At 39.3% G+C, this 12,744-nt stretch overlaps 1 protein-coding gene across 2 annotated transcripts in view; it reads left to right on the top strand.

The window, feature by feature from the left end:
* LOC126262934 (protein Mo25) overlaps positions 1-12,744 on the top strand; it is a 40,222-nt gene that overhangs the window by 7,692 nt on the left and 19,786 nt on the right. For both annotated transcript variants that reach the window (XM_049959868.1, XM_049959867.1), the window contains exons 5-6: positions 4,566-4,734; positions 5,017-5,181. In XM_049959868.1, coding sequence (XP_049815825.1) covers positions 4,566-4,734; positions 5,017-5,181 — 334 coding nt within the window. The remainder of the gene's footprint in view (positions 1-4,565; positions 4,735-5,016; positions 5,182-12,744) is intronic.

Raw genomic sequence — 12,744 nt, 5'->3', positions numbered from 1 at the left:
AAAGAAGCTGGTGACCCAGTATGACAGATGTGTGACTTTGGGTGGTGACTGTGGAGATGTAATATCAAAAAGTAAGTACAGATTATATGTAGAAGAAGAAAGTCATTTATTTTTTTTAATAGTCAAGCAGAGGTCAATTTACGAATAGCCCTAATATTCTCCCTCAGCACTTAGGCATCAAGATTGCATTATCATTCAGACAACATGCTTGGTGCTAGTGTAGTTTTAAAATGTGTGTTCAGCCAAACCATAGGCAGTGCAGTGTATTTACATGTTAGGGCAATTTTTGGTATATACCTTGAAGTGCGTATGTGAGATTATTGAACCGTTATAGTGAAAAATGTGTTGTTTTTCACAGGAATAACAAATTATCTTATTATAACTCCAACACTTTGGGTGATAAATTCAGTTTCCTTGCTTTGCTGACATTGAGGGTATGTACAGTGTAGATGTGAAAAACAATGTGCCATGTTAAGTTTGTGGACAGTTTATTATCATAGACTAGAAATCATGCATGCTGTTTTAATACTGCTGTAATTCTAAAATTAACAGAATTTGTGTGTGTATGTAGGTGACTTTTACTTTAATTAAAATTCAAACAGTTGTGGGCTTTAAAAATTGGAATCTAATATTCATATTTTAAGTACTGTTGTGCAGTCTATACTTTGCTATTAACTGTGTTTTGTTTTGCATTACTCTTCATGACCAAAGTAATCATTTGTAAAAGCTGCACACACTCGTATAAATTTTGTGATGCTAACTTTTGGAAAACTTGTTAGAACTGCAAACAAAACATATTAATTGCAGAGTAAATGTATTGCAGCATAGTGTCTTGATAGTATAGTCACTAGAAGTTGTTATGTGGACCACACAGAAAACATGTTCTTGTATGTTGTGACAGCTATATAGGTAGACAACTTACCATTAAATAGATTCAGGTAGCCATCTGCTGAAACAGATGAACAGTTGGTTTGTTAATCAGAACACCCTTCACACCCCCCACACCCCTCCCCCCACCCCTTTGCGCTCTCTCCCAGCAAAGAAAGGCATTGAGGAAAAGAACTTCAAAGAATCTGGATAGGGTGCTAGGGTAATTAATAATCCATGAAACATCAGTAACACATCTAATTCAAGAACTTCAGAAGTTGAGGGTGGTTGTGGAGGGTGAAGAAATTAGACATCTCTTACTGTACTGACATTCATCTGGTGATGGCTCAGCATGAACCATACACATCTATTTTCAGAAAACACATTGTATGCTATGTGGAGTAGAGTATTTCCGGTGTCTGTTGTGTAACTATTGAAAAGAGGGAGCATAATGTAATTCTCCTCCATGAAATAATTTCAGAAGGTTGCACATGTGCATGGCTACATTGTGCTAGCTGGCTGCTTTGTGCAAGCATTGTTTATTGACTGAAGTGAGTGGCTGTGTCAAGTGTGGAAAAGGTTGGGAGTGGGAAGGAGGGGTGGGAAGTGTAGCTGACTGCAGGGGGAAGAAGCAGCAGGTGCAAAAGATAAGAATGTGATACTGGTGAGCTTGTTCTGGCCACAGGCGAGGGAAATGGTGTGCAACACACAGTGGCATGTAGGAGTGAATTGGGAGCTAGAACAAGCAAGAGGGAGGCAGCTGAGAGGAGGATGAGAGTGCAAAGTGAAAGAAGTTAGGGTGGTGGGACAGTCTAGAGGAGATGGAACCCAGGAGGGTTATGCGTCTGAAGTATGTGTTGCAAGAAAATTGCCCTTTTTGTGATTCAGAGAAGCTGGTGATATGGGGAAGGATTCAGATGACATGGACTGTGATGCAGCCATTGAAATAGAGTATGTTGTGCTCAGCAGCATATTGTACCACAAGGTGGACAAATTTACTCTTGGCTGTTGTTTGGCAGTGGTCATTCATGCAGATGAACAACTTTGCTCTTGAATATAGTTTGACAGTGACCATTCATTCAGGTGGACTGGCGATTGGTGATCCTGTCCGTATAAAATGGCATGCAGAAATTCAAGGGTGTTGATGTATGATATGACTTCTAACAGGTGACCCTGCATGTGATAAGTTAAGCCCATGAGAGGACTGGACTAGGCTGTCCAGGGTGCATGTTTTGGACAGATCTTGCACCTGAGGGTTTCAGGGGTCAACAGGATGAAAGTAAACAATAAAGCAAATTCAGATTCTCAAGTACATATCTATTGATACATAGATATGTACTTGAGAATCTGAATTTGGATGTGGTAGTCACAAATGAAGACAATAAGGGCTGGAATAGTATACTATGTAACCTACCCACTGAACATGCTTGTGTAATATCAGCCTCTGACCACACCAATGAAGAATCAGCCTATGCATCTGAGAATATATAATTGCAGACAAATCAGTGGCGCACACACATTTTCTATCATAATAAATCTGTGGAGAGGAATATACACCTGCAGTGATGCTGTGTTCAAACCAAAGTGTGGCCACACCACCAGAGATTTCACAGCAGTGATTTTTTTTGTGAAGTGGCAACATGAAGGAAACACAAAATAACGTAGTTGTAGAAGTAAGCAGGTAATTGGCCAAAACTTAACCAAAAAAAGCTGTTCTGCCTAATTTTAACTAAGGTGAAAAGCAAATTTGGCAACTCGACTTTTCATCAAGTGTGTGTGTGTGTGTGTGTGTGTGTGTGTGTGTGTGTGTGTGTGTGTGTGGTCAGCATGTTTGGTTTCCAACAGTGTCCTCACAGATTTTAAATAAAGAGCAATTTTGCACGTACTGCAAGAGCTTTTAAAAAATCTATATTTGCCACCAGTTTAGATCGGTGGTCATCCTCATCAGAAAACATGAAATTAGGTGAGCAGCCCTTTCATCACTACTGTGGTATGAAGTTCATCAGTATGCCTTGTGCACTCCACTTAGCAGCAGGGAACATAGGAATGGACAATGTACTAAAGTTATTCATTTGCATAAGTGCAATTTTCTCATCACAGCAGTGATACAGAATGATTTTTATGACTCAGTTGTATTCTTGATGTCACAGTAGGAGTGATGACATTTAGGCTTCTATACCTTTTTTACAAGTTGGTGAAATTAGTAGTAAATAGTTTTAACACCTCTTTCCTTACCTAGAAATGATTTGCTGTAAGTTGTGGGTACCGGTATATTTCCCATGTTTCCCCTTTTCGGGGCACCACAAGAGCGGTATGCCTGATCAGCCAAAGTCTGAGAGACCTGGTCATCTTGTCAAATAAGTCTTTGGCTCTTTGCTGCATGAAAGACACTTTTATTTTTACCATGTAAACCGTCCGGTTATTGCAGCTGGTCTAGTGTCTGCACTGCATGAGCTGAACATAGGGTATAACTGGCTGTTCGAATGTGGCAAAGCAATTCATCCCAAAATGAAAAACTGATTTCACAATACATGGTTACAAATTCACCATCTGTATATCAAGCAAGAAGCCTTCTTCGAGGATTAAGCATAGTAGTAGTAGTAGTAGTAGTAAAAAAGGAAGCTCAGTATGCTATTAGTTTCATGAATAATATTATGTTAGTGGTGAAAACTGAAAAGCTCATTGTTGGTGGAAGGGGGGACAGAGAACAGCGCAAGAATTGACGAGTTTTCCTGATAAAGGGAAAAAATTGAAAAAAGTATACCAGGAATCAGTCTCTTCCCTACAAAAATTACACAGTAGCAGACCTACAGTACCTTCGTTGGGAGGAAAATATGAATAACACATCCATCTAACTCATATCCACTGTGAAAATAGTCCATCCCTTTCAGTTCATATCTTGCAGGCATGGAAAAACTGAACTGTGTTAGCACATCTGGCGTGACGTGGTTTATTTTACAGTTTGTAGTCAAGCCATTGAAACACATCTTACCAGTTATGTGATGCAATGAACAACTTTTGTAGTGGGAAACCGTTAAAAGGATGTGAAACCTTTAAGCAAGAAATGAATGAGGAGTTCCATAGGGCCTGAACAGGATGTCACTGAGTGTGGCTGATGTTTGATACATTGTTTGTTATGTTTAGTTGTTGGCATGAGTCCAGAAAATTGTATCTTTACCAGAGAAGTTTGTTGATGAAGTCCATGTTCATATATGAGAGGAGCTGTAGTCCTTTGTGATCTGAATGAAGTTGATAGGTCTCAAACAAAAAGATAGTTTTAAAAATCTTATTTTAAGTAAGACGTCTGGGCCAATTTCAAACATTGAAGGCAATTACAACACAGATGGGGCTTGCAAGGAAGTTAATGTTTTGATGAATGTAGGTTGACTGCAAACTAAAATTATTGCTGTTTGTGGAATTACTAAGAGATGGAATGTGGAGTTGACATAACATTCTGAAAGTACTAGTATATTACATAAAGGATGTAATGCTGTAGTAATGTATATTCTTTATTGTGATTAATAAGATATGTGCACAAAAGAATTTGCAGAAATTCCCAGTGTGATGATATTTTACGAAATTTGTTAATAAATTTAAAGCTGTTTACAGCTCTGCAGCAGAGACTTTCCAAAAAGTATTATAAAGGAAAAATTTGTAGCTATAAGCAATTTCAGTAATGTCACTTAATTTTATTTCAGGTATGAGCATCAAGAAATTGCACTCAATTGTGGAACAATGTTAAGGGAATGTGCACGATATGAAGCACTAGCAAAAATAATGCTTTATTCGGATGAATTTTTTAACTTCTTTCGATATGTTGAAGTTTCAACATTTGATATAGCTTCAGATGCCTTTTCGACATTCAAAGTAAGTAAACATGTGAAAGTAAAATAATGTGAGCAACTGTGTCTGATACAATGTTATGTTGTTTTGGGTTAAACGAGAATTTTTTCCATTCTCATGGAATTTTATCAGGTATAATTGTGAGTTGCATGAAAGTTTAGACACAAGGTATGAAAAAATTTAGTGTTGACATATGAATATTAGGAACTTAATTAACTTTAAATATAGACAGTATGTTTATAGCATTAATTCGTGATATATTGTTTTAAAGAATGGAAGTTAATGCTATATAATGCTTGCCTTTAGGAACTCCTTACACGCCACAAGCTGCTTTGTGCAGAGTTCCTGGAGTTGAATTATGATAAAGTCTTTTCCCACTATCAGAGACTTCTGAACTCTGAAAACTATGTAACACGTCGACAGAGTTTGAAATTGCTCGGTGAACTTCTGCTGGACAGACATAATTTCACAGTAAGTATCATCCTTTGTACATGATGAATACTGTATTAATGTAAGAAAAGACCTTGTACTATTTGTGTAATAGTATACAAATTGTAAATAAGACAATTCATTTCAGGAAATTGTAAAAATCTCTGTTAGGTTGATTAGTACTTTCCTTTTCATACAAAATTCTGTCATATTTCATAGTAAGTGAAGCACCTACCCTCTTTGATACACTTGCCTTTCTCTCTCATTCATTTCCGCTTTGTAACAGATGGATCCCTTTTAGTCCAATATTTTTACTGATCTGTACCCAACCTCCTCCTCCCCCCCCCCCCCAATAAAAAAAACTTTCCTTTTTCTCTAACAATGAAACAGGGACGTATTCCGATGTGGACAGCTAAAACAGACTGAAAATGATTTTAACTTACAGAGCAGTATCTGTTCCATAATTCATCAAGGTTATTTATCTGTAAAATGCTACATATGTGCACAAGCGATGCTTGAACACTAATGATGTAAAGGCTACAGAAGCACTGTTTGTTGAAGAAACAGTGCCATGGTAATTGTGACTAGGAAAGTCACATTAGTCATATATACAGGGAGTTCCGAGCAGATTTGTGCAGTTTCACATGCCTGTACCCTTTACGTGAATCAAAATAGTAAAAATAGTGATGTACACACAAAACTAGATTTTTATTTCCAAATGAACCATCTGATTTTACAAGGGTTTATCCATGCACATATAATCTTGGGATACTTTTTACAATTATGCTTTGAACCGAAGTCTTCTTTACTTTTCACAAGTGTTTACTTAGTACTCCACTGGATGTGTGACAACATCCAGACAAAAGCCTGGATGCATCTCCAAAGTAACATTCTGTTGTACTTCTTCATAACACGGCATTGCAGTTTTGTATGTATCAGTTGATTCTGGGCCTGTGACTTGCAAATAAAATTTCTTCTTTGTATGGGAATAACAAGAATGGTATGTAAGAGTACAGGTATGACATGTAGGAAGTTTGGGTCTGGCTGTGAGTCATGCTCAGATAGCCAAAGCGGTTAAGGCGACTGCTAACATAAAGCAGAAAATCTGGGTTTGATATCTGATCCAGCAAAATTTTCATTGTTTTCATTCCATTGTACAGCTGGAGGTGGCTCACATTCACAACTGTGAATCCATTTCAATAGCCAAACTGATCAATGACTTTTGTGAGTGTGTAAGGGGTAACTGTGACTGTGTGTCATGACAATGTAGCCAGAGTTGTTGGAAAGGGTCGCACTTACCTGCAGTCTTTCACAAATTCTCACCAAAATAAAAATCTTATAACACGAGGTAAGGTGACGTTGACAGCCAACGATGCAATGACATCTATATGACCTTACTGCCTATCCATCATTGAGGCAGCTTATTGTTGAGAAATACTCTTACATGGAAATGCCAACACAGTGGTGCTCTGTCCTATAAAAAACATGAAATATTATGGCATTTTCTCGAATTTTGGGAAAATACAGATCTTTTACAGGTCCAGGTACACAATACAAAAACAAATGAGCAGTAAATCTTCTTGGAAAAAAATACAAAGCACATGAAGCTTTCAAGAATGTTTTTTGTACTTGTGGCTGCTTTGTTGCCCATATTCATATGTTGTGATGGCAAAATTTCCACTTAAGTAGACTAGTGCTGTTACTGAACACTAGACATGAGTTGAAATTATCTTCCATCTCCATGGCCAAAATGAATTCACTGAAAACTATGTACCCTTGTTTTTCAACATCATGAAGGGCTTTAATAAATGAATCCTTTCCATTTGAAGCACTAACATTGCCGAAAAATATGCTGAAGTTGACACATAAGAAGTGGTAAGTGCTTGTGTGGCTCTTTTAGTATACTTTTGTGGACTGTGGAGAATATTGTTGAAGGCACTTTACATCTTAAATGGACACAAGGGGGTAACCTATGGATTTCGTGTTACATAGGCATCGGTGCCTAGAATTTGCTGATACCGTAATCAAATGCTCCTTAGCTAAAGAGAGGTGCAGTGCCATACCCAGGACAAAAATTACACTTTACTATTGTAAATGAATTCCACCTGTTGAAAGGGAGAACAGTAAATGCCTTTTGTTGTGCTACCGCCTTCTCAACTCGTGTACAGTGGTCGATGATTGAGTGAGCAAGCTAGCTGTGCCCTGGAGATCCCTGCTGTCAGTTTACATTTGGTGCCAAGGTAAACTTTGTTTTGATGTGGAAGTTAAAATTTACACCAAGTTTGACTTTCTTCATATAAAAGATAGTGTCTTGTGAAATTGGATGATCTTCTTTTTTAAAAACCCTGTTTGTTGATATAAGTGCATAGGCTTTCACAGCAGGAGTGCATTTCAGTAAGATTCTGCTGGGTGTGTGACCACAATATCTGTGACAAAATTACAATCCTTCTCCTGCCTTTGCAGGCAGCCTTATCAGAGGCACTACAATTTTATTAAAATATATTTAACATGTTCAGTATTTTAGTCGTGTTTCCCAGAAATTACTGTGTTGTTAAATGTTCAATTATTAATCATTAATCATTGAAGTTCAGATATGAAGTTTCTGTGAAGTTATTAAAACACAGTGCATGTGAATAGTGTGCGCATGCGCGCGCGCCCACACACACACACACACACACACACACACACACACACCTATCCCCAGGGTCCAATGACCTTGTTGTTTGGTCCCCTCGCCAAACCAACCAACCATCCATACTCCAACCACTATGGCCCATGGCTCTTCCATGAGTGAGTCTGTGGCAAGCACAGGGGCCTGAGCCATTGCAGCATTAGTTTTCTGTACAGAAATTCCCACATCCTCCTGTTCTATTTCCACCACACTCGTTATGAAAACATGCTTTCAACCTAGAGCTTGTCTTGGCTTACTCTTGTGACCCACCTACAATACTTCCTACCTTTCTTAACTTCTTTGGTCCCTGCCCAAGTTTGATCTCCATTCTTTTCCAGATTTATGTGAAATGCGAATCGTTCAAGGAAGGGTGCCCAATTTGGTATTTGGATGTATGCCCAGGAATGACTATAATTACATCCAATTCTAGGCAAACTATTTGTCAGGCCAGAAACCTAACATTGAAACCAAACCATTAGAGCAGGTGGTCATGTACCTGCACAATTGTATCCTACTGAGAATGCAGTGATTGCACTGCTGGTATCTGTGCTGTAAACTTAACATGCATGACAAGGAGTAGGGCCTGCTTGCAATGCTCACCATGGCAGGTGGCTAGGTGGCTATTTTCATGGCAGTGTGGTGACCATAGAGAAAACTGTCAAAACAGACAGCCTGCCTTGAAGTGATTGACATGTAACATAGCCAGCAGTGTAAAGACTCAGGCAGTCTCTGGTAGTCTCGCAGGTACAACCCAAAAATGCTCTCGTGACTATACCACTGTAGGAGGGACAATCGCATCAACATTGAGAACCCTTCTCCCCACAGTAAATTTCCTATACTAGAGCAGATGCGAAGACATTTCTTATGACCAAGCCTAAAATAAATGGAGCACATCAAAGATAAGTTTAGAGGGGTGGCAGTTTTCCAAAAGACTTTGAGTGGCTGCTTCTTGAGTGAGATAGCAGACTGTTCAGTCTAGAGCTTTTGTGTACTTATTTGGGAAATATTCCAGTCTTTTAATTAGTCATATAAGACATGTCGGAATCAACAGACGCCAGACATGTAACGGTAATATCTTAGCTGTGACTGCATTTCATGGCATCTTCAGTGTGGGTGCACCCTAGATCTGACCTCTTATGAGAATCATATAAGATGCTGTGAGCAACGAGGAAAATGGACAGGGGCACTATGCTAGTAGTACATGACAAGTTGGGAATTTGGGTTCGATGTGAAGTGTACTTGGGTAGCCAATACTGTTAAGATGACTACTCATGTAAACAGGGAAATCTGGGTTAGAATCCCAGTTTGGCACAGATTTTCACATGTTGCCATTGAATCATTTCTATGCCCTAATGAATCTGCACTAATATTTCACTTTCATCATGTGTATATACATCCACAGTTTCATGACTGTGTGGTGTCAGTTCTTTCAAAGTTGTTTTGGGAAGAACAGGGCCACACATATAGCAGTAACAATAGAGTGCAGATTATACAAAGTAATTGGGTGGACATGGGTGTTTTGAAAACTGTTTTATTCAGATTTCAAACTGTATACTTTTATTTATTAATCTACAGATAAAACTGTGTATATTTATAATAATGTGAATATCTCTTATTACAAAGGCAGCTACAGTAGGAATGTATGTAATACAGCTTAGTAAACAAAAAAATGTAATAAATATGCATTTTGCATGTATGATAGATATGTATGTATAGAATTAACTCGTAAAACAACTGTTAATTGTCCGCTAAGTAAGGCTACTTGCTTACAAGCAGCTAAGTCGCGCACTTTTTTTCAGGAGAGGTATCTGATACTGGTCACTTTCATTTTGAGCTTCAGACTTTTGCAAGGCAGTATCCAAACATGTAAATGCTTCAGAAGCAGTCATTATATTTTCATCTTAATTTTCTGGACCACTGGTTGATGAGGTGCTGGCAGTGTCAGCTTTATCAGTGAGAAAGTTTAAAATTTCGCTATGTTGCATATTTTAGTGCCCTGGACCTCTATCGTTGACACTCGTCAATTCTGAGACGTCTTCATCATGCTTATGGAACTAGTTGTTTTAACATATTGAGAATTTCAAACATATCGTCATGTTGATCATTTTCAATTAGATTTTGAGAACTTTCTGCCATACCCAAAATTTTATTCCAGGCTTTTTCAAATTCCGTTGTTTTTCGCTATCCTTTGTTGCTCTGATCATGTAGGCTGCATCTTTAAAATCAAAATTTTTATCATTCCTTAACACACTTCCTTCTCTCTGTTGTTCTCTAACTTATGTAACTATTCTTTTCCATAATACTGTTTGAAAGTCTCAATAATTAATTGATTCATGAGCTATAGTAAGCCGGTTATGGTAGGTGGAAGAAACATCACTTTCACGAACTTCTCCTTTTTGTTTCTCTAAATGATGAGCTTTTACAGGAGGCACAAAGCTTCCATAAATCATTCCATGAAAACCATTCTACCCATCCAGGTGCTTATTTGTGAAGTGTCAACAATAGGCATTCCATACATATTAACATGTTTGAAACAACACAGTTTCTTACTTTCACCAATGATGAGCACAGGCAGTCAGTGGCTCTAGCGCAAGCTAAAGCAGTAATACAATCTTAGCTTGGTTTAGGACCAGGTGCTGGTAATTCATGACATGAACAAAGTTTTTCTTACAAAGTTTTCCAATTGAGGTCAGTTTCGTCTGCATTGTATAAATTTTGAGAGCGTAGTTTCCTTCCATCAGTGTTCCTTAGTTTGATTTTGAAAGAATCGGAAGCCTTTCTCCTTTGAAGGGGTCGTAGGGTTAGTGGTTGGCCCAGTGGAAACATTGTTGACAGTTAAGACTTTTATTAACTCCCGTATGTGATGTAGCAAGGCGCACACACTTCTCTCCATTGTCTCTGGCTGGTGCTGACATATGGGCAGCAGCTTTGACCCTGGCTGCTGAGCTGGCACACCACGATGCTCATGGAAGGCCTGTGGTAGGTCAGCAGCTGTTAGAGGTCACATCCATTGTTGTCAGTCGCGTGCTGCTTTCTTGGTGTCTTCTAGTGCTTACGTCACTGTGGCATTCTTGATGATGGCTGTGTTTGAGTATGCTGGCAGGAATCTGGTGATAGCTGTTACTGTGACGCCAAGACCCACTAGGAACATAACGTTGGTGACAGAGGGTACGGATCACAGGTCAGCAGAGCTATGACACAGAGTCCCATGAAGGATGTAGTGCTGGTAGCAGGTGTAGTTCTGGTATCCCTATGGTGTAACTGATTTCTGGTGACAAGAAGTGACTCCTGCCTCAAAATCCAGACTTATTTGTATGCATCTGGTGCTCATTTGTTTCACTAAAACCTGACACCCAGTCACTTTGCCCTGCTGTGGTGATGTCAACCCACTTGCTACACTGTTACCACTGTGTAGTGCAGTTTACTGCTGTGCGTGACTGTCCATGCCTCATAATCCTCTGCATGTATGTCTGTTATGACCCACATGTCACCACACTAGTGGTTACCGACTTGCATCTGCTAACTCAATGTTGTACGGCAGCTTTCTCACTACTACTTATCACTTTTACTGAAGACTTTTGCCCCAAGACTGGGTAGTAGCAAAACACTGCCCCTCTCCATGGAGGAGACCCAGCTCACTCACTGACCCGGTTCTCTACTGTGATTACTTATAGGCTATCCGTAATCCATAAAACAAGCACTTAATACTAAACTGGCTATTCTTATTGTGCAAGTATATTAAACAGCACCTTCAAAAATCCATCATCTCCTGCTCAGGGTATCCAGTGTATGGGGACTTGAATTACCCTCGAATCAGTTATTTGCATTGTTTGTAATTTCAGAAATGAGGGTTGGAACTTTAATAGTGGCAACTATTTATTTACAGCTAATACAAAATACACGTGTTTCAAAGTTTTACTGACCTTCGAAGTAGTCACCATCATTGTGTATAACCAGTTGCCAGCAATGTGGAAGTCGTATGATACTCTTAGCAGTGCCAGTTGTGTTGACAGTTCAAGCGGCGTGGTCTATTGCCCGATGAATTTGTAGCAGTTCTGAAGCGAGTTTCCTTCAGTTTAGAAACTGAGTTGATCTCACAAGGGCTTAAGTCATGGGAATGTGGTATAGCACTTAGCAGCCACATCAGTCAAACAAATCGGTAACAGCTTGCACTGTACTTGCTTGAGCATTATCCTGCAAAATGATGGTCAGGTCCTGCAGAAAGTGTCTCTAAGCTGGTCGAAGATTGTGTTCCAAAAAATGAACAGCATATAGACAGAAGTGATGACACTTTCTGCAGCACCTAACCATCATTGTGCAGGACAATACTCAAGCACGTACAGTGCAAGCTGTTACTGATTTGTTTGACTGATGGGGCTGCTAAGTGCTATACCACACACTGCCCTCCCTTGACTTAAGCCCTCATGAGTTCATCTCTATTTCTAAAACTGAAGAAAACACGTCACGGCATTCGCTTCATGACTGCTACAAACCCGTCGGGTAATTGACCGCGACACTTGAACTGTCAATGCGACTGGCACTGCTAAGAGTATCCTAAGACTTCCACGTCGCTGAATATGGGTTATTCGCAATGCTGGTGACTACTTTGAAGGTCAATAAAACTTTGAAAGACGTGTCTATTTTGTACAAGCTATAAATAAATAGTTGCCACTATTTAAGTTCCAACCCTTGTACGTAAGAGCAAAGTAGAGCAAAATCAGTCACCACAGTGCTAGGAATTATGACTCCTAAGGTCACTGTTACCTGTTGTTTGCCCACCCCAGTACTGTTCCACATGCTGCAACAACTGCTCCAGTGAGCTTCCCCTCCTCTGCTGCTATCATCTGACTTAATGAACGGTCCAGGCTTGGTTCCCAGGCATCATTAAGGGAGGTAAGGTTTTGTTTGGACTTCTCTGGAGGTTCATTTGGCCA

Source organism: Schistocerca nitens, chromosome 6, assembly GCF_023898315.1.
Source record: "Schistocerca nitens isolate TAMUIC-IGC-003100 chromosome 6, iqSchNite1.1, whole genome shotgun sequence".
NCBI classification, from domain to species: Eukaryota; Metazoa; Arthropoda; class Insecta; order Orthoptera; family Acrididae; genus Schistocerca; species Schistocerca nitens.
Note: the sequence above shows the minus strand (reverse complement) of the source record. Positions and strands in the feature narration are given on the sequence as shown.